The sequence below is a fragment of the Ornithodoros turicata genome, chromosome 7 (genome assembly GCF_037126465.1).
Source record: "Ornithodoros turicata isolate Travis chromosome 7, ASM3712646v1, whole genome shotgun sequence".
Classification (NCBI taxonomy): Eukaryota; Metazoa; Arthropoda; class Arachnida; order Ixodida; family Argasidae; genus Ornithodoros; species Ornithodoros turicata.
In genome coordinates, this window is record NC_088207.1 from 39,825,316 (window position 1) to 39,852,097 (window position 26,782).

General features: G+C 45.1%; 1 protein-coding gene and 1 long non-coding RNA gene across 4 annotated transcripts in view; one reads left to right on the plus strand and one right to left on the minus strand.

Moving 5' to 3' along the window:
• LOC135401094 (mucin-2-like) overlaps window positions 1-26,782 on the minus strand; it is a 52,337-nt gene that overhangs the window by 13,172 nt on the left and 12,383 nt on the right. Inside the window, exon 1 of one of the 2 annotated variants that reach the window (XM_064633263.1) lies at window positions 8,458-8,510. The exons of the other annotated variant lie outside the window; for it this stretch is intronic. Within the exon in view, the coding sequence (XP_064489333.1) occupies window positions 8,458-8,479 (22 nt within the window). The 5' untranslated portion in view covers window positions 8,480-8,510. Of the gene's footprint in view, window positions 1-8,457; window positions 8,511-26,782 lie in introns of those variants that run through there. 2 annotated transcript variants of the gene reach the window in all.
• Window positions 24,845-25,826, plus strand: LOC135399869 (uncharacterized). Of its 2 annotated transcripts, XR_010424436.1 has the most exons (6): window positions 24,846-24,999; window positions 25,084-25,108; window positions 25,174-25,216; window positions 25,285-25,333; window positions 25,392-25,418; window positions 25,513-25,826. It is a non-coding gene; the product is annotated as an uncharacterized LOC135399869 (long non-coding RNA). The 2 variants fall into 2 exon arrangements; XR_010424435.1 differs by having other exon boundaries at window positions 24,845-24,999; window positions 25,392-25,826.

Here is a 26,782-nt window from a genome sequence, read left to right on the forward strand (position 1 = left end):
ATGTCTTAATAAACTCCCCTTTGTGTTTTCCTGTAAGCTCTTTGTCGTCTTCTGATTTTTCCTGCTTATATATATATATATATATATATGGCAAGGATGTACTCCTGTTCTGTGTGCTGCTGCTTTATATTATGACACTCTTGTCATAATATAAAGCAGCAGCGTAAGGATGAATGTGTTTAGCAAAACGAAGTTCCTACGGTACTGACTGGCATATCAATGGCACGTCCTATTCAAATAATCCACTATTGCTGTGCGTCCCTGATGTATAGATTTCTGCTACAAAATCGTGACCAACGCAAAAAGTACGGGTTTAGAGAAGAAATGTGTGGGCCCTATAACGTCAAATCATGCAATTGTAAGCGTTGGAAATTGATATTCTGAGGCTGGATTACAGAAGACAGGACAAACACACAAAGCCTCAAGTGCATAAGAACAATGAACGAAGAAAGAAGGAAGTCACTGAAAAGGTTACGACTTCGCGACATTACATTCGCAACCGTAAGGTAAAATAGCGAGTTATCATTCCAAGGTTATCCAAAGATGCCAGACCCGCCTATCAGATTCAAAAGCCGCTCCATACAGACAATATCCAACAACTACGAACGATAACAATAAATGAATGAAGGAAAACTGATAATGACGTACGATGCAACTATACGAACAACAACAACAATAAATGGAGAAGTGATGATGACATGGGATGTTTCCCCGTGGTAGCCACGGGACCCTACCCCACTTCACAGTGGTTATTATGAGGGAATGAATTATGATAAACGCGAAGGCGACGACAGGTCGGAGTTCTGTTTAGAGCTCTTCGAGGAGTCCAGTGGCTTGCATGAAAGCAAAAAGGGACCGAAGAGCTCGGCACTGATGCGCAGGAGAGCTCCTTGGGCCAAGTACTTTGGACAAGCTGAATGGTCTATGGTCGGGAAGCTCAAGTTGGCGTCGAAACCTCCGGCGTTCACTCGTGTACCGGTCGCAGTCCTCGATGATATGAAGGATCGTATCTGGGGTGTGGCAAGCTGGGCACAGCGCCGTGTTACTCTAACTCAGCTTAACCCGGAACACAGGGGTGAAGGCGACGTTGAGTCGTAGACGCCGCAGTAGTGACGTAAAGCTGCGGGGGAAGCCACCTGGCATCTTAAATGATAATACGAACTACGATAACGAACTATACGAAGATCATCACCTAGCGTTAGAAATTCTGTAAGCTATAAAGGAACTGAATGCCAACTAAGGGCATTACAATGACTCTTGATGGAACTTCTAATTTACACCAGCGGACCCGAGTACCGTTGGTCTGTAAAACCCAATGATTCTATTAGTAGATTTCATGAGGGAAGGCCCTACCCCATACGGACCCTCTAACGACAAAGAGGAGAATTTCAGTACCCATATATAGAACAAAGTTAACATTTGTGAACAAGGCTTCCAGCAACGTGTGTCGGAGATTTCCGGAGCACGTTAAAGAACCCCAGGTGGTCGATCGAAATTATCCGCACCCCTATATGCTGCGGCAAGTGCAGCATGTATAGCCACACAATTGTGATCAGAATCACCTTACGTGTAAATCTACTCACAATTAACATATGATCACTTCACTGCACTGTACGGGGAGTCTCCGTGTGCTGCGCGTGTGCATTTTATAGCGACAGCTGTTAAGGGTTCAATTTCGTGAAGATCTCGTCACATATGTCGCATCGCCGAAACACACAAGAGAAGAAACGAAGAAGAAGGAACGCATCGTGGCGCCGAAACAGAGAAGAGAAGAAACTAAGAAGAAACGCATCGTTGTGGTGTTCATGTACACTTCCCCCAACGTGCCCCTTGCCAAGATTCCATCGTTCCTCGCGGAAATGCTCTCCACTGAACAAACCTATTCTATCACCCTCACCGGTGACTTCAACGTGGACGCAAAGCGCAACGGCGTCACCAAGCTCCAAAACACAGCTACTTCTACTCTACTCTCTCTCTTTCTCCAATGGATGGATGCATGCATGTGGTAACTTCGCCAATAATCCTGGAGGTTACCGTGGTACAGGCAGCATCCCAATGAAGACTACTGAGGGATGCTCGCATGTTTTCTGTGGTGGGTAGTTTAAGAGGACTACCCAAATCCCAGAGCAAGAAGGTTAGCACACCCCTCCCTCTCCTGTGCTACCACCATCTCTCCCCTCCCTCTTTCACCCCTCTCATCTCCCTCTCCTGGGTGCACCGAGCCGCCACTTCAGAGCAGGCTGACCGCACCTTTCCTCTACATCACCTCCCCACATACTCATCTCTCTACATACTACAGTGACCATAAGGCACACCTTACGGTCCTTCAACCCTCCAGCCCTGTCGCCGCCGTTGATTTGATGTAAGTTTCATAGTATCTGCCAGTTTTTAGTCCCATTTTACTTCTTTCTTTTCACGGCACCTTGCTCCTTTCTGGCATGTCACGTCATGTCGGTCCAAGTATGACGTCACAAGCACTTGAGTTCTCCTTGTGTTGTGTGTTCATCTGTATATAGATATTTCTTATGCTTGTGTTCTTTGCAGCACAGGCCAATGACCTCCATTTACGACGTACATACAGAGGACCTCAACATAAAATGAACTGAGCCAAGGAGCAGCGCGGCCACAGCTAGAGGAACTGGGAGTTTCAAACGACCTAATGTGATTCGACTAAGACAGGTGTTATCACTGATGCTTGTAACACTTCTTTTATGAGCTTCGACAAGGTGACTGCACGGTATACACACACGACCGTTTGCTTGGCGTTTGTTTCTACGCGTATCCACAGCGGCCGTCAACCGTGGACATTGAGCCCTCGTGTTGTTCATGTGCAATTAAAGATAAAGACCCTCTTATCGTTTTCTGAAGAATTCAGCGTGGTTCAAAGTCCGTGGGACCACCCTCGGACCCACAGCACCACGGCAGGAGTCGTGCAAACAACTGCCACCGTTATATCTGACCATTCAAGTGGCTTCCGTGTCTTGAGAAATTACAAGATTACTCGATCCACTTCTCGTCGCTGGAACAAATGCCGGAATGCTGTCAAATGTCTTGTGGTAATAAAAGTCAATGTAACCTAACCCTGATGATGGAGAAAAGAGCCCTGGAAATATGAATTTAAACACCACGGAACAAATTGTTGCACCTGCCACACAAACCAAAGTCACGGTGTATCCGACAGCTTTTGGTGGGAGTGGATTTAGCTCTCGAAGTAATCAGCCGAAGAAAAATTATGCCTGTGATGCCACGAATTCCAAGAGTGATTCCCATTGGTTGGTTCATTCGCCACTGTCAGCTAATTTATTTTTACCTGGGAGCACCTAAGCGTTCTAAGTACAGCGGGACACACTTTTAGCAACACATATTCCAGAACGGATTCTAGTAATGTATCACAGAGACCGAAATCGTGCCAACAGGTGAAATTTGAGTGAGCCTGCACTCCAACCAAGGGCATCGATGACGCTTGCTTTCAAGATCTAGTGGTGTAACTGAGGACGTTAATTGTAATTCTCGTAGTGTAATTTTGTAATTGTAATGATATCACTCGTATCAGCAAACGAAGACCCCCCCCCCCCATGTGCCAACACGTGCTCAAGAGAGAGCGGTGATGAAACAGCTCCGAAGCGCCGCAGGGGGGGGGGGGGATATGTTTATTAAGAAAAAGAAACGAAGGGTCAGCCAGACGAAGGTCGGCTTGCTATTCCAAACAAAAAAGGCAAAAGAAGGGGAAGGGGAAGGAAAGAAAAGGGGACGAAAAGAAAAATAAGGAAAGAAAGGGGGAAAGAAGAAGGAGAAAAGGGGAAGAAAAGAAAAATAAGAAAATAAAAGAAGAAGAAAAGAAGAAGAAAACAAGAATAAGGAAAGGGAAGCGCCGCAGCTTCTTCCTAGCGAACAGCAAGAGCACCGGCTTTTCATGTGAGGTCCATCTCCGCACACAATGTCATCGAAACAGCTCGCGTGGTGTAGTGGCTTGATCGACCTTCCACGCCGAGACTGGGAGGTAACCCGGGTTCGAACCTTGGCACCGGCTGTGATGTCCTCCCTGGGTTCTTCTAGGACTAAAGCAAGTGTCGGCACAATACCCAGTGAAGTCAGCCCAGGAGGCAAGGTCCCGCTCCCAACCAACCACGGTGTCAATGCCTCTTGCACCCATGTCACCGTCATCACATCTATTTCTTGTTCGCTGTTTCTACTGCATAATGCGGACACCTTTGAAGCGTTGTCCAGTGCATTTTAGAGGAGCACGTACTATGGGTTGATTACACATTATGACGGAACCTCAGCAGTCATCGCATTGCTCTGCCGGCTATGCCTATCATGCTAACAACCGTGTTGATCCCAGCAACTTACGCAATCCTCTTGAAGACAGATCTCTTAGGCTACCAAGGTCAATAGACTCTCTCTCACTGCATTCACGCTGAGTCATTCATGCTGCAGCGAACCACACTTGTGAGGCTGAATGCAATCGTGTGAGTGTATAATACGTGTGTAATACGGTGAGTGTATAGTGCAGGGTCAACATGCATGTCTATGCGGTGACGACAGAGCGGCGAATAATGTCGAATGATGACACTTGTAGAGGGCATTGCCTAAGAAGCTTGTTAGCCTAATTCCGTGTGCTATGGGAAGTGTCTCTCGCTGTACGCATGCAATGTATGATGCAGTACGTGATGATCAATATGATGCTTGTGTGCCCTCTGTTGAACGTACGTTTTGTTTCGCAGGATTCCAAAATAAAATTGATGTTGTAAAACATAGACATGTATAAGGCGCGGCGGATCCAGACACGTTGTGCCGATTCTTGAACATCGTGTATTGTGTAACGATTGGGCGAAACTGTAAGCAGTGAAAACAATTAGCCGAAGATGAATTAAAGATGAATGGGGCGTAGCGTGACACGTGACATCCTAACGGTTACTATACAGATGTCGTATCACATTGCACCTGCGCGACCTTCTACGTGTCGCGCTTCGGCGTTCCAGGGCAGTCAAAGGGCAATCATGACACTAAGAGATTGATTGTGACTCACCCTAAAGAGTGCCTTCTGGCTTATATACCTATGAATTAAAACCGGCCATTGAAAGAAGGGGTGGAACGTGCTATACAGCTAAAAATATATATAAAGAATACAATGGAAATGTCTCACATGGTATGTGTATTACACAAAAACGCGATTCAAGGAATGGGCGCCGCCACTAGTGCTGCCACCCCGTGGTAGTCACATGAACTGTGCACGTGTGGACTGCCGTTTGCCGAGTTCCTTCATTTTCCCGTGTGTGTTTTCGTTCATTGTCGTGTCCGATACTCTTCATTCCGTGCCCGCTCATTTTCTCCCGCTCGGGAACCGCTGTAGAAAAGATATCGCATCGGCCAGCACTCCTGACGTGAACAACTACGCAACTACGCACGCGGAAGCAAGCAATCTTCCTTTCCCTCGAACTTTCGAACGTTGATGCGCTACCCAGATGTCTACCGGATGAGAATGTTACGTTATCGTTAATCGTGCTCATTAAAGACGGCGGCCATCAGTACTCATCCCAATGGGAAGAGCAATTTTTGCAGTCCACCCCTGTTGTGTCGTCGCTGAGAACGAGGCTACACTCTTAAAAATGAACTTCACGGCATATAGCACGCTTCTAGCCAACCATCATCTCGAGTGATATCGTTATCTGCCGTGATTTGTTGAAAACGGGAGGCGTACGCCATTTTCTGGGTTTTCCTCAGACGCTTTCAGACATATGTCGGCACAATTCCCTTAGAAGTCGGCCCAGGACGCACATTCCCCCAGGGCGTCAGTCGTGACGTTGCCCACATACGTGAGGCCGACTACGGCAAGCCCTATCACCACCCACCACCACCATTTTTAAGAGTGTACACTCTTAAAAATGAACTTCACGGCATATAGCACGCTTCTAGCCAACCATCATCTCGAATGATGTCGTTATCTGCTCTGATTTTTGAAAACGGGAGGCGTACGCCTTTTCTGTGACAATTATGGACCGCATAATTGTCACAAAAAAGGCGTACGCCTCCCGTTTTCAACAAATCACGGCAGATAACGATATCATTCGAGATGATGGTTGGCTATAGGAGCATGCTATGCGGTGAAGTTCATTTTTAAGAGTGTAGGGAGCGTACGGAGACCGGTGGTTTGAGAGTAACGCGACAAGGAACGCAAACGATCCGTGCAAACCATGTGAGAACTGCGAAACGTATTTGAGCTGTCATTGAGGAACGTACGCATGAGTTATTGGAGCGACTTTCATTGACCCACATCACTCAGGCTGACGCATTTCGCCCCGACGGCATAGGGGAAAAACCAGAAGCCGGTTACGCTCAACTAAAGCCCAGGAACGCTCAGACAGGAAACAAAAAACGAAAGCATTGACCAACGCGAACCCCCTTAGCATTCCGAGGTGCTGACCAGCTTGTAACTGGGGAAGTTACATGCATTACGTCTCTCTGGGTTGCGTATAACCCGCATTGTTATTTTTGTTTGTTTGTTTTTGAAGCACAGGGTGTGTCCATTTCTCACTGAAGGTTTCCTTCGGTGAACTTAGTCGCCGCAGGAGATGTCGAAAGAACGTTTCCCCTGGCGGATGTGTTCAGCGATCGTTCCGCTTAGAAAACTACGCATCCTGCTTTTTGTCAGGGTTTTCTTTCTCAATGCACACGTTCGGAAGACCGAAGGGCAATCGGTAGACCACTGACCTGATCGGTACATCAGCGCCTAAAGCATCATGGGGAGTTCCAAGAACAATATAGGTACTCAACCGTAGGCTAGACTTCCAGCCCACAAGAGAATTTCAGCGCATAACACGCTGACGGTCTCCACCGCACAAAATGATACCGTTATCACTCCTCATCTGGGGAAAGCGGGGGGGGGGGGGGGGGCGTACGCTCTTTTGTGTCAGTGTGTAAGCGTCACAAAAAGGGGTACGCCTCCCGTTCTCAATAAATGAGGGAAGAGAACCATATCCTCTGCGGGGTCGCCAAAGGCAGTACCACCACCACCACCTGTTCTGAGAGTGTGGTGGGCACTAATTTAGGGTCTTTGCGCACAACAGAACTTCACCGCGTAGCATACTGTGCGCCAACCATTGCCACGAATGATATAGGGTTATCGCTTCTCAGTCAAAGAGAGACGGGTCGTACGCCTTTTTGTGGCAATTATTTGGATATATGACGATGTTCTGTTTTGAGAGTGCATTTAACGGATGACGGCTGCACGACAGGACAACGCTTCAAGCGCGCCTGCATTACGGTAAAGGCAACGACAAACAAGAAATACGTGATGACGATGACATGGTTGCAATTTGACAACGTTACTCTTGAAGCAGAACTCGCTCCTATCCATCCACCACACCAAATGACGTCATTCTCACCCACGGGTTTGTTGAAAGTGAGAGGAGTACGCTTTTTTGTGACACTGATGCAGTTACGTAAATTGCCACAAAAAGGCGTACATCCCCTGTACCACACTCTTAAAAATGAACTTCGCTGAAAAATGAATGAACGCTCCTAGCCTACCATCATCTCGAGTGATATCGTTATCTGCCCTGATTTGTTGAAAACGGGGGGGCGTACGCCTTTTTTGTGACACCTATGCTGTTCATAATTGTCACAAAAAAGGCGTACACACACCGTTTTCACAAATCAGGGCAGATAACGATATCATCCGCGATGTTGGTTGGCGCGTGCTATGCGGTGAAGTTCACTTTTAAGAGTGCAGTTTGTGCAATAGTTGGCCTTCAGCATGTGATGCGGCAAAGTTTTATTTTAACGGTGTAGAAAGGTCAAGAAATTATGTGCAGAAAATGTGATTTGGCGTCACCGGCCGCCACCCTACACTTTTAGAAATGAACTTCACCGCATAGCACGCTCCCAGCCAACCATAATCTCGAATGATATCGTTGTCTGCCCTGATTTGCTCAAAACGGGAGGCGTACGCCATTTTGTGACAATTATGAACAGCATAGATGTCACAAAAAGGCGTACGCCTACCGTTTTGAACAAATCCGGGCACACAGCGATATCATTCGAGTTGATGGTTGGCTAGGAGCGTGCTATGCGGTGAAGTTCATTTTTAAGGTACCCGGGTTCGAATCCCGGTGAATCTGTGCTGTCTGGGGTTTTTCCTGGGTTTTCCTCAGACGCTTTCAGACATATGTCGGCACAGTTCCCCCTAGAAGTCGGCCCAGGACGCACATTTCCCCAGGGCGTCAGTCGTGACGTTGCCCACATACGTGAGGCCGACAACGGCAAGCCCTTTCAACACCACCACCACCACCACCATCATTTTTAAGCGAGTACGTGTGCGCTGTGAAAATGCTGTTGTAATTATTTTTTTGTGAATATTACGCGAACGACGCCTTCTTCCTTACTGTGCCGTCCGTGTGGATATAAACCTTAAAAACTTTCAACTTGCCATCCAGACAGAGCGAATTTGAGACACACCCTCGTCGTAGCGGCGCTGCATGTGTTTCGTCGTCGATGACGGTGTCGAATGATGTTTACAGGTACGAGTTTCAGATTCACCTTTGTGGTTGTCTTTTCGTTTGGAACTTTGCACCTCGGTGGAATTTAACCGTCTGTCACACATGTGGCGATTGCATAGTGACTGCGCATGTCTGTGGACGAGCCTGTGGTCGTTCGTCTTCCTTTTTGCCTGTTGCTTCCTGATGAATCCTTTGCATTTTGTATTTCTGGTGCAGCTGAGTTAATTCAGTGTTCGTTGCCCTCAAAGTGGCTCAAAAATAATAAGAGTAATAATAAGATATTACCATTCTCGAAAGTGTTTTGGAGTAGCCAGCTCCTGTGTTTTGTAGGAGCCACCATCTCCATATTAACTCCAACTCATGACATTTGGCAGTCGATGGGGACTTATTCCCTAGATCATTCATTTCAGCCTTAATAAACTGCCTTTCCTTTCCTTTTCTTCATTTACTTTTTCTTCTCTTCTTCACTCCATAGCTTCTTCACTTCTTCACTGCATAGCACGCTCCTAGCCAACCATCATCTCGAATATGATACCGTTACCTGCCCTGATTTGTTGAAAACGAGAGGCGTACGCCTTTTTTGTGACGCTTATGCTGTTCATAATTGTCACAAAAAAGGCATACGCCCCCCATTTTCAACAAATCAGGGCAGATAACGATATCATTCGAGATGATGGTTGGCTAGGAGTGTGTTATGCGGTGAAGTTCATTTTTCAGAGTGTATCCTTCTTCTCCTTTTCTTTTCTTATTGTTCTTTTTTTTTTTTTTGATAAACATATATCCCCTTAATAAACCAATCTACTTCTCCTTCATCTTGGCTGTTTTGATCCCTGGTATGATCCCTCTTGTCGTTGCCCCTCGAGACGGTTCCAGTGGACGTGCGCGAACAAGCCTTGCAGAGCTGCAGCTGCAGACACGCAGCAGCGTTCTGAAACGCGACCAGTGGCATATACACTGTAATCATGTCCCGTAGGATCAGTATGATGGAATATTCAGGTGACCAATTAGGTGACAAGATTCTCCTGTTCTTTCGCATCAACGAATCACATTCGCAATCGGACACATGTAGGAACACGCGAAGAACACCTGCGCTCCCCTACTTGAACTGAAAGCGAACGCTTCTCAGAAAGCAGTCTGTTACCTCAATACCGGAACAGTGTCAACAGTGATTCAGCCGTAGGCGATCCGTCGTCCGACTGTCACTCCAGCGAAAAGACTTGCAGCAGTGAACTGGGCGGGCGGCTGTCTGTCGCCGCGACGGAGCGGTTACAGATCGTTCGCGTGTACCAATGCATGAACGTGCCCTGCGTGGTCAACATGTGACCGACACCTTAGTTGTATGGTTCCACCATCGCGAACGCCGTTTAAAAAGGGTGTACCTTCTCTACTCCAGGTCTAATGAAGAAAAAAGAGGACGAGGATTGCATTCATATTGCATTTTTCTATTGGCGAAACATGGACGATATCTCAACATATCCTTTGATAGACAAAACGTTATACAAACATGGACTACAGATATACGAGTGCGTAATAAAAGCGATAAAAACCCAGCGCAGGGGAACATATAAATAGACGACACAACAGAGAACTAAAATTTTATAACTAACTTTTCACTAACATTTTTAACACTAACTTTTCTTTTATTATGGGCTATAAAGCAGCTCGGTTTCTTACGCTTTTTAACCTTGCAAGTATGCTCAACAACAACAACAAATAAATCGTGACTATGACCTAGGGTGATTCACCACTGGAGAGCAGTACACTACCCCATTACACGCGAAACATTAGATGTGAGATGCACATGCACGTGCACGCATACATACTGTAGTATATATACGTCGTTTACCCGATTTCGATCCATTTGTCGGGGTTGGGTACGGTGACGATTGATTGATTGATTGATTGATTGATTGAGATATCGAAAGATAAGATATAAAGGGGACGGTGGATCCAAAAGTAAAGCTAACAAGAATGTATACATTTGTTTTAATAGTTTATCCCTCGATAATTAAGTACTTTGTCTCGTTGACTTTTCAGACTGCTGTTGTTTGTATACCATTTACCAAACCGGTTCCACATTTCATATATAGCTACGATCCTCTAACGCATTATTAAATATGAACATACTACAGCATTCAAGGGACGTTTACCATCTTGGATTTCAGATAGAAGGTGATTATAACCTTAAAAAAACCTCACAAGGGAAAATGTTCAAATGACGCATCATTATTTCCTATGCAGCATTCACCTCTTCAGTATTGTGGGCCACGCGAAGCCGTTCCTTTTGATGCGGGACTTTCATCATGTTCAGCTACCTTCCATCAAGCGGGAAACATCTGCGCATCCACATAGGTTGCTTGCATTCATGAAGGAACTTTCGTAACCTCTACCACTTGCCATTCTAAAAGAATACTAAACGGGTCGTGCCATCCCTCCCCTTCCGGGTGTCTACGCGCCTGTACAAGAGAAAAAAATCTACTGACCCTATTGAAGGATGGCGAAAGTCTTTAAGGCTTCTCTTCCATCATCGCCTTATAAATGATGCAAAATAGAATTTTACATCGCACAGTTTTATTAGAACGCGATAAATGCCCCCCCCCCCCACCTGTTTTTTTTTCCGTTCGCCTCTGATATTTGATATTTCCGCGTAGCTATCCTTCGTCACTGATTGCTGATTGAATGTTCTCGATCAGTTCCAGGTAAATAGGTTATCTCAAAACACTAACGTTTAATAAGTATCTATCAGGCTCAACAAAAACCTTCCACGCCTATGTTCTTTTTTTCTTTGTTTTTTTTTTTTCAACCAGATTGACACATACAAACAAAGAAGAAGAAAAGGCGTGAGTCTTCAATACCCCAGTGTACGACCTTACACTGCACAGGGCGTTCAATTACTACTCTAATTTAGCGCGGAGATAACGCTCAAGGACTTGCATTCGTAAGGCCGCGGCATTTTCGACGCACTCAATGCTTCACACTCGGCACAACATACACTACAGGTAGAACTTACAGCTTCCTTCCCTGCTTGTATAGGACCTTTCCGAGACTGTGGAGCAGATGACTTTCGTTCAGATATTTACGTTTCATACGATGTTGTTCTGGTGGAAGATGGCTGTCTGGGCTGGTTGGATATATTAGCGCCACCGAGGCAATACGTGAGCATTGTTTACAAACAGTGACGCATCTGCATGAATACCTGTGTGGAGTCGCGTGCATTGCAGGAATTTTGTGTTTTTCCATAACCAATGGAGTTTTTTTTTTTTTTGCCCCCAAAAAACAAAGCCACGAAACAATATCCCAACACTACCCCAACTATCAACAGTGCTACAATATATTTCACCTCACACAGCTTACAGTTACCTGCGCTCAAGTAGTTGCAACTTGCGCTCGTCTCCGCAGTCGTCATGGCCGAACATACAAAAAAATAAAATTAAAATAAACGCGTTCATGCTGTTTTAGAAGTCTGTAAAATGTTAGACGAAGACGCAAGATTAAAAACCTGTACGATTTCAATGCTTCTTCAGTTTGGGTACAATGCATTGCGCTTTTTGGACAAGAAGATGCACTCAAATTTTAAAAGCACATCGGAGTATCGTTTGTTCTTCACCAAACGTCCCGTAAAATAATAATAATAATAATAGTAATAAATAAAAATAGATCGTTCGTGGAACGTCTTTCTTGCCTTCAATTTCCCCCCGTTGTCTTTAACGGAAGACGTATGAAAGACAAAAAATAAATAAATAAATAATACACACAAAAAGATTTAAAGTTTGTTCGTGCCCCCCCCCCCCTCTCCCAATAATTCTGAGATTCCTTCCAAGAAGGGGAACCCAGCCACTTCCTGCCACCAGTAACAAACACCATGCAGAGCAGAATCTAATTTATGACGACACGCCAAAGAAGCCACAACAGAGTATTGTTTGGAAAAGCATCGTGAGTAAAAGAAAGAGAAAAGTCCCGAGAGAGCAACTCTCTCCCCTTCTCTTTCCGGCTCTTGTAAAGAACAGTCCATACCAACTACATTTATCGTGCTCAGATTACTCACGTGCTTTCCAATGACTTCGAAGCAACAAAAGAATTACCCACGCATTTTCAAGGTTGAGAGATCTTTGCTGCTCAGCCACATTTCAGTACGCTTTAAAGTGTACTTGATCACGACGTCTGCAAGAAAGGATGCCGGATGGCTTCTGCACAGATATTTTCTCAATCCCGCTGTAAATATTAATAATTCAGGGAATATTTTTGACGCGCTGTGTACTTCGGGTTCAGGTTTCGCTCACCGTCCTTTTAGACAATTCTCTGTAGTCTGAACAACCGTGTAATTTTCACTCGAACTTGGCGTCAACGAAGCGTATTGCGAGCTCCTGTGTCATTATCTGCCTTGCACCACGCTCCTAATTTAGTTCTCACCAAATAAAGTTCCCAAAATGACATCTGAGCGAGTGCGTGGAGCCGCAAAATGTTTGGCCACACCTAAACGTTTTTTTGCATTCACGCATGATTGTCTTCGAGGGCCATGGCAGAAGGCCATGTTAAGACAGCAACAGAAGGGCCTCGAAAGCTAAATTTCCGTTTCGATCACAACAAAGCAATCTCACACCACACATGCGAGCGCGGCACATGAACAAAGCACGCAGCAGACATTTGATCCCAAAGCGCGCGCCGAAGCGCACTTTCCCTCCTTCGCCCACGTACAATACATACGCTTGCCGAACATCCTACGTCACGGTTCTAAGTTCAACGTCACCTGCCCGCATGATCCCTTACTCAAGTACGGCGCTTTGGACAGTTTGGAGGCAGCGCTTTGTGGTCAGATATCTTGCACACATTCGACTTCTTTCACGAACCCGCGCTAAAAAGGGCGCTCCTTCGTATCATTTCATATTGCGTTCTGTTGCAGCTCCCACAGCGCACCAACATACACAATAAGAAAAGCAACGAACTTTTAAACTCTTTTTGAAAACGGATGCCAATATGTTCAGGCAAGATAATGGGAAGAGGGAGTTAGTATAGGGATTTTAGGTGTCATAAGAAAGGAAAAGCGAACGCCTTTGTATTGTACTTTGTACGAAATTGTACTCCTTCCTTGCTGTGCTTGCCAACGTATAAGCTGGACACAACGTTCTCATACAATCGCGAAACAGGGACAACACAGACAGTTAGAAGGCTCCGGACACGCTAGAATTGGGAGCGTATAGCAGAATTCGTCGCCCCACGAATCAACTGTTCCCTATCTTTTGTTCCCAATCCAATCCACGCAGGAACTGTCCGTAAGCCGAAGAAAGTGTCTCGCAGGCAAGTGATGGTGATGGTGATGTGATAAAGAAAAAAATGGGGATGGGCAGGCAAGTAATAACATGCTTCATATATACGCGCATGTGAGACAAACATTGGCAAGCGAACACAATTTGACTAGCACACCACCGCTTCATAGGCATGTTTCCGTAATGAATAGGTGAGCACATAAAATAGATGAGCAACATTAATCCGTAACGTGTAATACGTATAATTCTTTATTTGATGCAATACTTTGTGCCTTCCATCTCTCCACAATCCACACCCATAGAATCTCGGTGGCGACACCCGGCCATTAACAAATATTCCGCGAATCAACATTTGTTTCCTCTTGAACAACGAAAAGTACACATTCATTGCTTCTTTGATGTATGATCTGAGAGCTGCTTGTGAAACAGTTGCACAGATGCGGTATACAGTTAGCGAGAGCACATAATGAAATCACCCATAGCTACACATTAAAGGCTGTTTCAACACTTTCACTCCATACCGCCTTAATTATTTAGACACCAACGATCGACGTGATCAAAGATTCTGTCCTTTTCAGGGCCAAGGTCGCTAAATTGCCATTCTGTTCGGTCTTTCGACGTCGTTCGCATATTACGACATATACCTGCCCGTGCACCCATGCTTTAGTACACCGCTGATTATATTGGAGGCCTCCTAAAGAGTGGGTCGAAACGAGTTACTCATCATCCATAATGAATTGGTTTTGGCGTGGTGCTGAGCTGCTGCGACTAATCACGATAGCGGTTCTCTTTATATGATTAGCTTTACCGATATTTTCTGTATCGACGTACGCTAATTACAGACCGTTACTATAGTTACTGCAAGGTGAAAACCGCGCTGTTAATCAATGAGGGAATGGTTTGCCTGTGAGTGTTTGTTTGTCCTCTGCTTCTGGGCTATTGAGACTTCAGCGACTGGTATTGTGCGGGGTTCAATATAGGACAGCACAAGTGAGAGTGGTGAAGCCTGAGGGTCCCGCCTTTAGATACGTATGCCACCGGAGATATTACGGAAGAATTGCGGTAGATATGCCGTACAGCAGGAAGACACGATCGGCAGACAAACGACGAAATCTGTTCACCTAAACTATATCTTGCATCCATGTCCATGTTCAGTAATGCCAGGTCTTGCCCTCTTTAGAGCAGGTACGAAATAACGGCATTGGAAAGAGACGAGTCTCAATAAGCAAATATGAAGTTATGAAAAGCATATTTAAAAAAAAAATCCTTCAGGAATCGTGTGCAACCTACTCAACCTACTCTCGAAGGAAACAAATAAGTTTAATTGGGAAGCAATTACAGGTTCTAGTCGCCTACACTCTAAAAACAGAGCTTCACCGCATAGCACGCTCCTAGCCAACCATCATCCCGAATGACAACGTTCTGTACCAGGGATCGATTAAAAACGGGAGGCATACACCTTTTTGGGACACTTAATTATGTAATTGCGTTAATTGTCCCAAGAAGGTGTATAAGCCTCGCGCTTTCTACAACTCAGGAGTGATAACGGTGTCGTGCAATGGTTGACTTTTACCGTGCTATGTAGTGAAGTTCTGTTTTTAATCCCCATTACTTCCCATTTTCGACTCCTGACCCCCAATTTTATTCCCTTAGCAATGCGAATAGCCCCTAAAACGCTTGACAAATGTTCCACTGAAAGCAACGCCTTATGTAAATATGTGCTCTGTATGGATTTGATGGGACAACACAACGTAAATAAACATTTTTTTTTATAGAATAAGAAATAGTTGGCCGTACACTCTTAAAAATTAGCTTCACCGCATAGCACGCTCCTAGCCTACCATAATCTCGAATGATATCGTTGTCTGTCCTGATTTGTTGAAAACGGGAGTCGTACGCCTTTTCCCCCTCTCGTTTTCAACAAATCTGGGCAGATAACGATATCATTCGAGATTATGGTTGGCTAGGAGCGTGCTATGCGGTGAAGTTCGTTTTTAAGAGTGTACACTGTTAAAATAGAACTTCACCACATAGCACGCTCGTTTCACCTACTGATAAGGAAACACGAACCAGATAGCACAGTCGTTACATCCAAATCCAGCATTTCCACGTTACTCTCCTATACGAAGCGGTCGCCAACAAGATTTTACATTACCTTTGCAACCACATGGTTTGCAAGCCATATCACCGACCCAACCTTTACCCACGAAGCTACAATAGCCGTGATCGATCCCAATCGCGGCGATACCGACGCATGGCGTCTGAATCACCATCTGTGTGGTAACTTATTTGGAGTAAAGTGCGATACGGACAGCCCGAAAATAGACCGGTACCACGTGCCATTCAATTTGAAGCGTCCCCCATCTGGAAGACCAACGAAGCCAAGAAGTAAAAGTCAGCGAGAGAGTGAAGTTCTTATGCAAACACCGACGGCTATCCTACATCCCGACATCCTGCATCTCTGTATACAGCACAGGATATTAAAGAACACATGATCCTCATCCAAGGCGTTTTCTTCGCCTGACATTGTGCGAAATGTACAACGCACGTGTAGAACTTGAGGAGCGCCACGTGCCTCGGATATTTTTCAGGGTAGGCACGTTGGCGCACGCGGCTGAAATAATTAAGCAAGAAGTTGTCAGCAGTTATTGATTTGATTTGATTGATGAGCTTGCTTTGTTTGTATGGCAATAACCGAATTTGATAGCCACTGCTGACCACTCCTTTGTGTGTGCTTGTCCGATACTTTGCCTTCTCGCATACATGAGCATGATGTACGCATGCTTCTACGGCTAAGAAGTTTACAAGGTCTTTAAAAGTTTAAAAGTTTATATGTTTACTGTGAAAGGGGGGTGTAAACTCATCAACTAATATATTCAAATTTTTATGTTCCCTCAATTCAAATTCAATTCAAAACATTCCAATCATTTAAAGTGAGGAGTATTTAAAGTGCTCACACGAGTTTGCATTAGCAAACCATCAGTATAGAGTATAATGATAAGATACGCAAATTTAAAGATAAACGGAACAAATCAACGTCAATGTGAACTGCGGACCTTCCGTTTCTGCCGAGGATGGTGATAACGGTATAAATAGATAGTTTGTCCAATGAAATTCATTTTGGTTGAAGTACAGTGCTCTCTGTTGTTGTGTCTGCATTCAATTGTGCCAGCACTGGGGTTTTAGCAATTTTATCACGCTGTAGCAAGCCAGCAACCCGCCCAAGTTTTATCGCTGATCCACACCAGTCACTGCGAAGATATCATGTGCATTACGAAATACGGCAAGCATCAAAATCCAGTCAAATTTGTACTGATATATGGAGTGTTTAGAAGTATTCCACCTTACTAAGACATTATTAGGCAGCTTATCGTGCAGTGTCCTCGCAAATTTAACGTAATTGTTTTACAGTACTGAACTCGAGAATTTATTAAGTGAAGGGTCCTTATTGTCCTTTTAGAAAACACGTAGGCAGCGCATCTGTCGTCCATTCAACCAGAGCCAGTAGCACTCTCGGCGACAGGTGCAGTTCGTCAGCACGATACGACCTCGCGATATCGTCTCGTGCGCAATTCTGAAAAGCACGACTCTGACCGTGTATTCACACGGGAGACATTTCCTAGAATATTCCAGCGGAAGATGCTCAGTAGGTCAGGGGTTTCTGCTCACGTCATAAGCTATGCATGAGGAATATCCTGTGGCTCAGCCACAAGATATTCCGTAGCAGACGACGGGGCCGATGGTGTCGTCTGCTATGTGTGTGTGTGTGTATTTGCGTTTTCTTCCACTAGAAGATACGAAGGCAGAAAAATAGACGATGTCAAGTTGCCGGTGGTGAGTAAATCAAAGAGTGATGTACTTCTTGATGCACTTCTTCAGGTACCTGAAGAAGTGCAGTCTCGTGCACGAAAGTCTCGTTACCATGTGTAAATAAATAAGTTGCTCCTACCGTTTAACATCACTCTTTGATTTTCTTCCACTAGAATATTCCCTCGGGCTGTCGCTCTGTGTGAACACACGGTGAAGCGTGGAGCCACAGGGCGCTACGGGAATGTTTCCCCCGGCCTCACTTTCTCAGCAACGAGAGTTACGGAAAACTTTTCCAGGTCGGAACTCTCTTGCAAGAAGAGTGTGCCACGAAGGAAGCGCACCTCGCGAAATTGCAACTATCTATAAGTTGCCTTAAGGTAGTGTATAATTGCTTTATTTTCGGTTCTCCTAGTTTCGACGAAAACTGGCTCAAGGACAGCAAAAATAACGAGAAGGAACAGCTAAGTGAGTGAATGAAGGTGTATACCTTCGTGGTCGGTCCAGTACAGAGGACAGCCGCTCCCTTCTATCGATCTATGCAGTGGGACACCTTTTTCCTGCAATGGTTGTTCGCTTTTGCTTTTTTTCCACAGGGGTGGGGTCTGATGTGGTCGCCTAAAATCGAGGTCGTCATTGTCGTGCGCATGCAATGTACGACGCGTATAGGCCTCATGCCGGACAAAGCATGTACCGATCACTATAGATAGCGCGGGTGACGTTTTGTGAAGCCTCTCCACGAATAACGCTATAGCAGTTCCCTCGTTTCTTTCTGGAAATAAGCGTCAGCTTTGACGAAGAAATGGGCGCTTCAGCGCCTGCCACTCCAGTCAACGACGGTGGCGGTTATTCTCGACCGTTCAAGCACAATTATTGGTACCCTTACACTAGTTCAGAAAAAAATATGCAACACCAATACGCCAAAAATGTTCCGAAATAGCAACATATTGGCTCGAGTGGTTGTGTAGCCCAGGGTGAAGCTGTTCGATACCAGTTCCGGTGGGTCGATGGTTAAGATCGCGTCCAGACTTTGGGCTAGAATACCAGCGAATCCTGAGTATTTTAGCTCTTTTTTTTTTCAAAAGCTTTAAGACACACGTCGGCGCAGCTCGGAAATGAGCCGGCGCCATCCCAAACGCCCCGGGAATATAGTACCCTGGTACATTGATCTGACACGGTCAAAGAAGTCAGGTCGTACCAAACAAGGATGCGTAGACACGAATAAATAAGGAACGTGCACAAACACGGTCATGGGGTTGGCGGCTGCGGTAGCTCAAGATCACGGAGTCGAACGCGGCAGTGGAAAGTAGTAATATGGAGGAGGTAAACATTGCTTCAGGCACCCCTGCGGGACGCGTGGTATGTGACCACACATATATACTCATCTTAGGCGTAAATATACCCTCAATGATATCATTTGCTTTATTTGCCGTATTATTACCTCAATTATTATTTACCGTACTTAAACCAGTTCCATCCAACAACAACAAATAAGTGATGACGATGTACTGGGATGTTTCGCCGCTGAGGCGGCACCCTATCCCATTGCTTGAGGGGGAGAAAATGGTGAATGATGATGAATGTTCAGAGAGTTAAAAAGGTGATGAGGGCTTGAAGAGCTCCTGGTTCCATTCAGTAGTGGATGGAAGTATGCAGAAACACCTCCTGACAGACATGCCATAGTCATGGAAGACACGTATTATTTGACGTGCATACCACCACTTCTTCCATTCTGATGTATAAGGAATGGCGGAGCCGTTGAACAAACTTACAAGCTGTTGTCACTGAGGTACCCCCGAGGAGTGAATCGGAGCCAGTACAGTTTTGCACACTCTACGAGATGTGGCTCCGCAAATGTGATTTTGAGGTGCATAGAAACGAAGCATTGCTTCTTGATGATCAGCAATACTATGAAGTGAAACCTATTTATAGCGAATCTGTATAGCGTGAATGCATCAACCGGGAAGGGGATTGTCTAACTGTCGCGCTCTATTTTTCTTGTTCTTTTGCTCACGTCTGGTCCTGTGTGCCTCACAAAGTGTATAGATTAGATTCGTGGTCTTCTTCTCTCTCCCCTACCCTCTTTTTCCTTCATTTGTCTCATATATATATATATATAGTGAGCCCTAATTTACGCGTCCTGCGGAGTAGCCAGTCCTGAGTGTTTAGCGAGAGACGTCTCCATTTTTTTTTTTTTTTAATCAATCAATCTAACAGTCCTCGTTTCGTAACCTCCTCAACTTGTAGTCTGTATAGATTTTATGGTATGAGCGGTATGGTATGCGATCTGTGCAACTTTGAAACTTTGTAATTTCGCCACTAGTCGGTGATAAAGGGGGCCACAATCTGACTCCGCAATTCCAACGATACGCTGAAGCAGTCTTTACGTCTTCACGGAATTGTCGTGCGAAAATACCCGGAAATATGCTAGATACATTATAGTTGAGACAACTTATATAGCACAAGCCCTCCCTATGTGTTCACAGCTGCATAATCCTCTATTGTTTAGGTTCAGTTACGGACAGACAAGTATAATTCCCAACGACAACGGCTGTGATAAATGCTTACAAAATATGATCCGCATTGTTCCGTATAGGAAGGCTTTACAGATTTGTCTTTCACGTGCTCCATGTCCATGTATACGGCGACAGTGATGAATATGAGCGAAATTGTACGGCTCTGAATGTTCTGTAACTGGCTTTATTTCGGGACAAGATGAAGTACATCTTATCTGGCATTGAATTTGATGACTCCCCAAGGAACAGTATTTCCAGAGAAACGTCTCAATACTCAACACATTGATTGGCAATTCGTTTTTGTTCTGTGTCAAGTTACCTCGATGTCGATCTGGCTTCTATATTTTGTATGGGGAACGGAATAGCACACTGACGAGCACACCATCGTCTTCAATGCCTTCTGAGGTCTGACTGGAAAGTCTTTAAGCTGTGTATATGTATGTGCTGGCTAGAAAACACCCAACTTTAGCTGACAGGTTACCCATGATTTCGGTTACCTTGCAAAGTGAGGTCAATAATAACATCATTATCTTTGTTAGCGTCCTCTTCAAGATCACCTGACTATGATACGGTGCATGTAACCTCTGGCTTTCTGATAAATTTAGCGTTAAAGGTTGTTAGCGTAAGCTGGAGGCCTGAGGCTTCAGCACTGAAGTGGGACAGCTCTCAGTCATCAAGGTTGACTTTTGCTTTATGGCATTCGGGAGAAGTAGTGAGACGACAATTATTATGATTGGATTTCACGATTAATTGCGTTACAATGTGGCCGTCCGGTCCGGGTAAAAAAAAAGTCTTCCGTCGTTCTTCTCTCAATACTCACGCGCGTCCACTCTGTACCATTCTACCCTGAGAAGAAGAAAAAGAATCGAATGTATGGCTGTTTAATACTTTGTACTTTTCCTAACGTCTTTCTCTCCAATCTAATCATATTTTTCAAAACGCACGCGAACAGCAGCTAGCTCACTCAGCACATTGTTTTGCGTGGAGTCAACGAGCCTCCATTCTTTCAGGATCTGTGACTCTCCATTTCGTCGGAACAATAAAATAACTCCTCATAAAAAAGAAGAAAAAAAAAGAATAAAGAAACGGAGGGATTCATCCAGCCACTCCTGCTCAAGGCCAACGCAGCGCACTTTGGTACACAGAACAGCTCGCGATCACGAACTGGGCCCAGAAGTTTGCTTTCTGGTTTTTTGTTGGTTGGGGCAGCCCGCTACGCCCCCTCAAGCCGAGGGCATTATCAGGGACCCATCTGGGCAAGTTGTCGAGTGAACGACCACTCCTATGGGTTGAGAGGGAAAAGCGGATATATTCGTAAACTCTCGGAGGCTGTCACGCAAGGTACAGCGCGAAAGGAGGCGTACGGAGGAGCTTACTATTTTAGGCAGCCTTTTCGGTGCAAAATGAAAGCCGTCTTATATACTTATACTATTGCTTCTTCCGGCGGTTGCTAACCTTTTAATGGAGTTTGTACAAAGGGAGCGGTACGTGTGGTTCGTTTAGGCGGAAACGGGCAGGAGCTCGTGGGAGGAGCGCGTTGTATTGTTGTGTGCTTAGAGCGGTGGACTCGACTCTTTTTCTCCATGTCGCGTGCGTTTTGGGCCATAGGGCAGAGCTCACTGATTGAAACCGAACTTGCGGGAGTGATGCGCCTTTTTACTGCATGACGCATTCACTGCGGTGCTGTAGAAGGTCTTGTAGAGCACATTCTTCTCCGTTGCACACACTACCATACCTTCCAGTACCGTACTCTCCAGATCCCTTAACGAGCTGGACTCTCGATCGCCCCCTCTCTCTCACAAAACTGCTTGGTCCCTTGGCCACATCCAGCCCACCAGCGCTCTGCCCTCCAAGCTCTCTTCACCTTTCTGAATACAATAGGACTTCGATCCTTATTGTGAAGGGGCTCATTATTTCATTCCTCGCATCACCACCAGCACTGAGGTGGAGCATCGCCCCTGGCGATGAAACCCCCCATTCATCATCTCGCAATAAAGTTGTTGTTGTTGTTACTGCATGATGATGATGATGATAACAACAAGAGCAATAAAACGGGGACCTGAGACGCGAATGGTCATACTCATACACATCATGACTTAACTGGGACTATAGCACAGCTGTAAGTCATGACACAACGTATTTCACGCCAGAAGAAGCACGGTGCAGCTCATTTTGCAGAATTCCTTTACACCCGTCAACGCTGATACTCGTGGCACTTTTACAATACTACAGAGCACTGCATTTTACCAAGGTGGTACATATATTGTAATTTGACATATTCCTCCGTTGCTCGCAAGTATAAGCTCAAGGGTTCCAAATGCAGTGAATTCCACCCGTTGGAGTAGCAATTTCAGTATTTATTTATTTATTTATTTTAATTACCCTAAGGGTTGCCATTACAGAGGAGAGTGGATTATACACACACTAAACAGATGGTTCGAATGCAAGTTACGAAGGTATTACGAAGTAAGTTACGAAGTTATGTTACGAACAACGACAAATACACTGATGATGATGAATGAGTTACGAAGTTATGATGAAGTAGACTCAGCAATTTCGATATCTATAAAGAGCAGCATTGGAGTAGCTCAGCAGAAAAACACAATAAAGGTAGCAATTAAGCACGTCATTCGTTACATTGGACTGATCACAATGGTACATATAGTCGATAATGGCAACGAAAATCACCTTCCTGTATGGTTGCAGATTTTTGTTACCATCATTGTATTTACACTTGTGTCGAAGATGTTCACATACAAGTATATATATACTCGATACAGTCACCGTATATTCAGAAGCACACAAAGAAAAAATACCGTATTAAGGTTCGTCATCTTTCTGGTCTGCATGTTCGTGTTGTGACTTTCAAAGTACGCCCCCCCCCCCTTTTTTTTTTCAAAGAATTGTGAAGAGGAAACTGCAACTGGGCCTACACCCCTACTTGGAACGTGGTGGATTCTTTCGCAACTCTTGCACAGAAGCCTCTGGAATCCCCTACTTGTGCATGCGACGGTGCCATCCACCCGGCATATCGCGGGAACAAAGACAGACAGCGAGAAGGAGGTCCGGAAACGGTTCTCCGACCTCCTCCTTGCAGGTGGAGGAGACACCACTCGCGCACCATCAACCACCTGTGGCGGGGAAAGTGCATCAATGTCTCTCTCCCACTTTATGGTCGGCAAGAAGATCAAGGGTAGCGGGTCAGCCGACAAAACATATACTGACGCCGACGCCGCTGCGCGCAACAAAGACAGTTGATGTCTCGCCCGGTGGAGGTTATGTGAACGTGCATCTGCTGGAGCGTTCTCTCTCACAAAAATAAATTTTCTAAACCTTATTTCGCAATGTTAGTTTGTTGTGTTGTTGTTTGTGTGATCGAAACATGGCAGTCCTCGAAGACGGCGGCAGAAAAAGAATCCGCAGCTCTTCATTACGGTCGGTCTACTAGATCTGGAGTAGCTTGTTCCGCGGTGAGCGGGGCTCACATCTCCATTTTTTTTCCACCTACCATCATCATCATCATCGTCATAATCACGGTCGGTCAAGTGCGGTGACCATTGCCCACCACTAGCACTGCTCACCGACGACTCGCCAAGAGCACTCCTTCTGTTCTTTGAAACCTTAAGGCCTTGAGGCTTGTGCTGTGTTGGTTCCAGCCTCAGATCAGCTAATTTCAGACGAGTTAAAACCAACCAACCGCTGCCAGGGTCAAATCTCGGTGGTGATCAGTTTCGGATGATCAGCCAGGAACGTTGAAGTACACCATTCATCCGGTATAGAACGTCATGACTGGCGACACAGATACCCGAGCAAAGCCGAAGGCGGCTACAACGGCCAGGGTGTGGCTGGATGGCGAACCGATCAGGTTACCGCAGCACGCGGTCAACAGACAACCCGTTAAGGGCGGCTTTGTAAACAAATGTGTGGACACTTCAAGACAGAAAAGAGGATCAGGCTGGAAGCATCATTGAAGTGACTGAAGCCGTCAAGGAAACGAGAGAAACTGGCGGTAGAGTTACACTGCGGTGTCCCCTCGAGAAACCCTTATGAAAATGCATTTTGTCTTTCTGCAGACTTCTTGTGGACTTCTTGTTTCCTGTCTTGACAGTGTGTTGACTTCGACTTCTTGTTGATCAAGTCAACAGGAATTGCTGTTGACATCATGTTGACAGTCTTTTGAAATACCTTATGTGTACCTTGTGTGGACAATGTACATAGGTGTCGTTGTTGACGCTTTGTGGACTTTCTGTGCACCTGTGTAATGAGTATTTATTTCGACCGTTTTATTTTATAGATGTATTTTGTATTATTAATTACTGCATTATCGGCCAGTAATGTCCCAGAGGTCGACCTCTGGGGGTACCGAGCATTTCCTAACGGGGTGGGGGGTGGCGGTATATATGTATAGAGGCACATTTGTGAATCTGTTCATTGGGAGACAGGCTGTATGGGTAATATTAGCAATTTCAGGGTGAGTTAAAAAAAAAAAAAGAAAACTCCCGGGAGGTAGACAGATCAGTGTTACCGTCTTTCCACTAAACAAAGCGGTATTTGAATCTGAACTTATGATCAAATGTAGCTTAAATGACACTTTGCCACATTTCAGCTGCACACTAAAGCTCTAAATACATTTTCGTTGGCTTTGGGAAGGCGCTTCCTCGTATTATTTATATTTCAGTTTATGATGCAATATATTTCCAACTTATACGACCACATGAGGATCATGCGCATGCGACAAGTTTGCTCCACATTTTGACTCTGCGCCGCCGTGCTTCACCCTCGCCTCGTCACGAAGGAGTCATCGCCATTAGCATCATCGGAATGTCGTTGGAACCGTTGCAAGACGTTTGAACGGTCTCCGCGCTCGCTCGTCCATTTGTGAACAAAGGAGGCCGTGATTTTGCGTCGTATGGGGTAAGCTGTGTGATCGAAGTGTGTGATTAAGCTTCACTTGTATTCACACCATGACTGTTGGCTTTTGTTGTTTGTTTGGGGCAGCGGCTGCAGTGTTGCGTCCCGTCAGGTAAGTGTACAAGTATCAGTTCGTGGCCGGTGTTGCTTCTGCTAATTTCATTCTCGTTGTTGCAGGCCTTGAAAGAAGGAAGGAGGATATGATTTTGCGTCGTAATGGGTAAGCTGTGTGATCGGAGTGTGTGATTAAGCTTCGCATGTATTCACACCATGACTGTTGTGCTGTAGGTTTTTGTTGTTTGTTCGGAGCAGCGGCTGCAGTGTTGCGTCCCGTCAGGTAAGTGTACACTTCGTGGCTGGTGTTGATTCTCCTAATTTCATTTTCCTTCTTGCAGGCTCTACTTTGTTGAACACTAAGCTGGGTGAACCAACTTTGTTGTTGCTATGACCGTATTACTCAGTTTTACTCACTTGTGTTTGAACGTTACTAATTTGCGATTGCACGCCCTATTTCAGACACATATCTCTCCAGCGCTTCAGAGACGTCGCTGGCGCCGAAATTCTAGCTGTTTCACCGTGGGTCGCCAGAAGAACAGCAGATCATTGACTGTCAATTGTGCGACGCGACACTATGTGGCACGAAGGATGTGTACGTGTGAAATACGTAACTACTGTGTGCGCGGGATGTTTTGTATGATTGTGTCGACACTGGATACCACTTTCAAGGTATGCATTTTCGGAATAAAGTAGATACATATATAATTTTGCAGTACTTCATTTCGTGTATTTTATGCGTGTTGCGAGTAAGTGAACATATGCACTCTTAAAGATGAACTTCACCGCATAGCATGCTCCTAGCCGACCATCAACTCGAATGATATCGCTATGTGACCTGATTTGTTCAAAACGGTAGGCGCACGGCTTTTTTGTGATACTTACGCTGTTCATAATTGTCACAAAAATGGCATACACCTCCCGTTTTCAGGCAGATAACGATATTCGAGATGATGATTGGCCAGGAGTGTGCTATGCGGTGAAGTTCATTTCTAAGAGAGTGGAGTCACAGGAAGTCTACAAAAAGTCTTCACATCATACGCGGGATGGTGTTACCAGAATTATGTTGACAGTACACAGAAAGAAAACAAAAAATTCCACAGCTATTCTGTAGCCAAATGTCTACAGAAAGTTGAGGGCCATAAGTCAACAAGAAGTAAACATATGATGTAAACATGAAAGCAACACAAACTCTGAAGAATGTTTGTTTTCCATGTTGACCTTGGTCTGTAGAAAGTAAACAGAAACTAAACACCCATTTTCATAAGGGAAGCGTAAATAAATCTCCATGTTATTGATCTACATCGGCGTTTGTCTTTGCGGTCTACAAAGCTCAGACCGACGTCTGAACAACATTTCTCAAGAGACCACGTCATTTACCGTTCTTGCTGCCGTGTGCTTGGAAAATCTGGATTATAGCTGTCACGTGACGACCCAAGGCATCCACAAATGAGAGTGCAATGTTTCATTGTGCAGTGTGTGTGGGGTTTGCCCATAAAAAAAAGACAGAAAAGTGAAACACACACAGACACACACACACACACACATATATATATATATATATATATATATACATATATAAATGGCTGGGCGCTGCCCCAGTGCCATTTGTAGATAGTGAGTGAGCGATTATGATTGAGATGATGATTCAGGGAATCAAAGCAGGGTGGAGAGGCCTGTTGATGACAAGAAATCTCAAAGGTGTCAGACAGCTTGGTGCATATGAACGCTA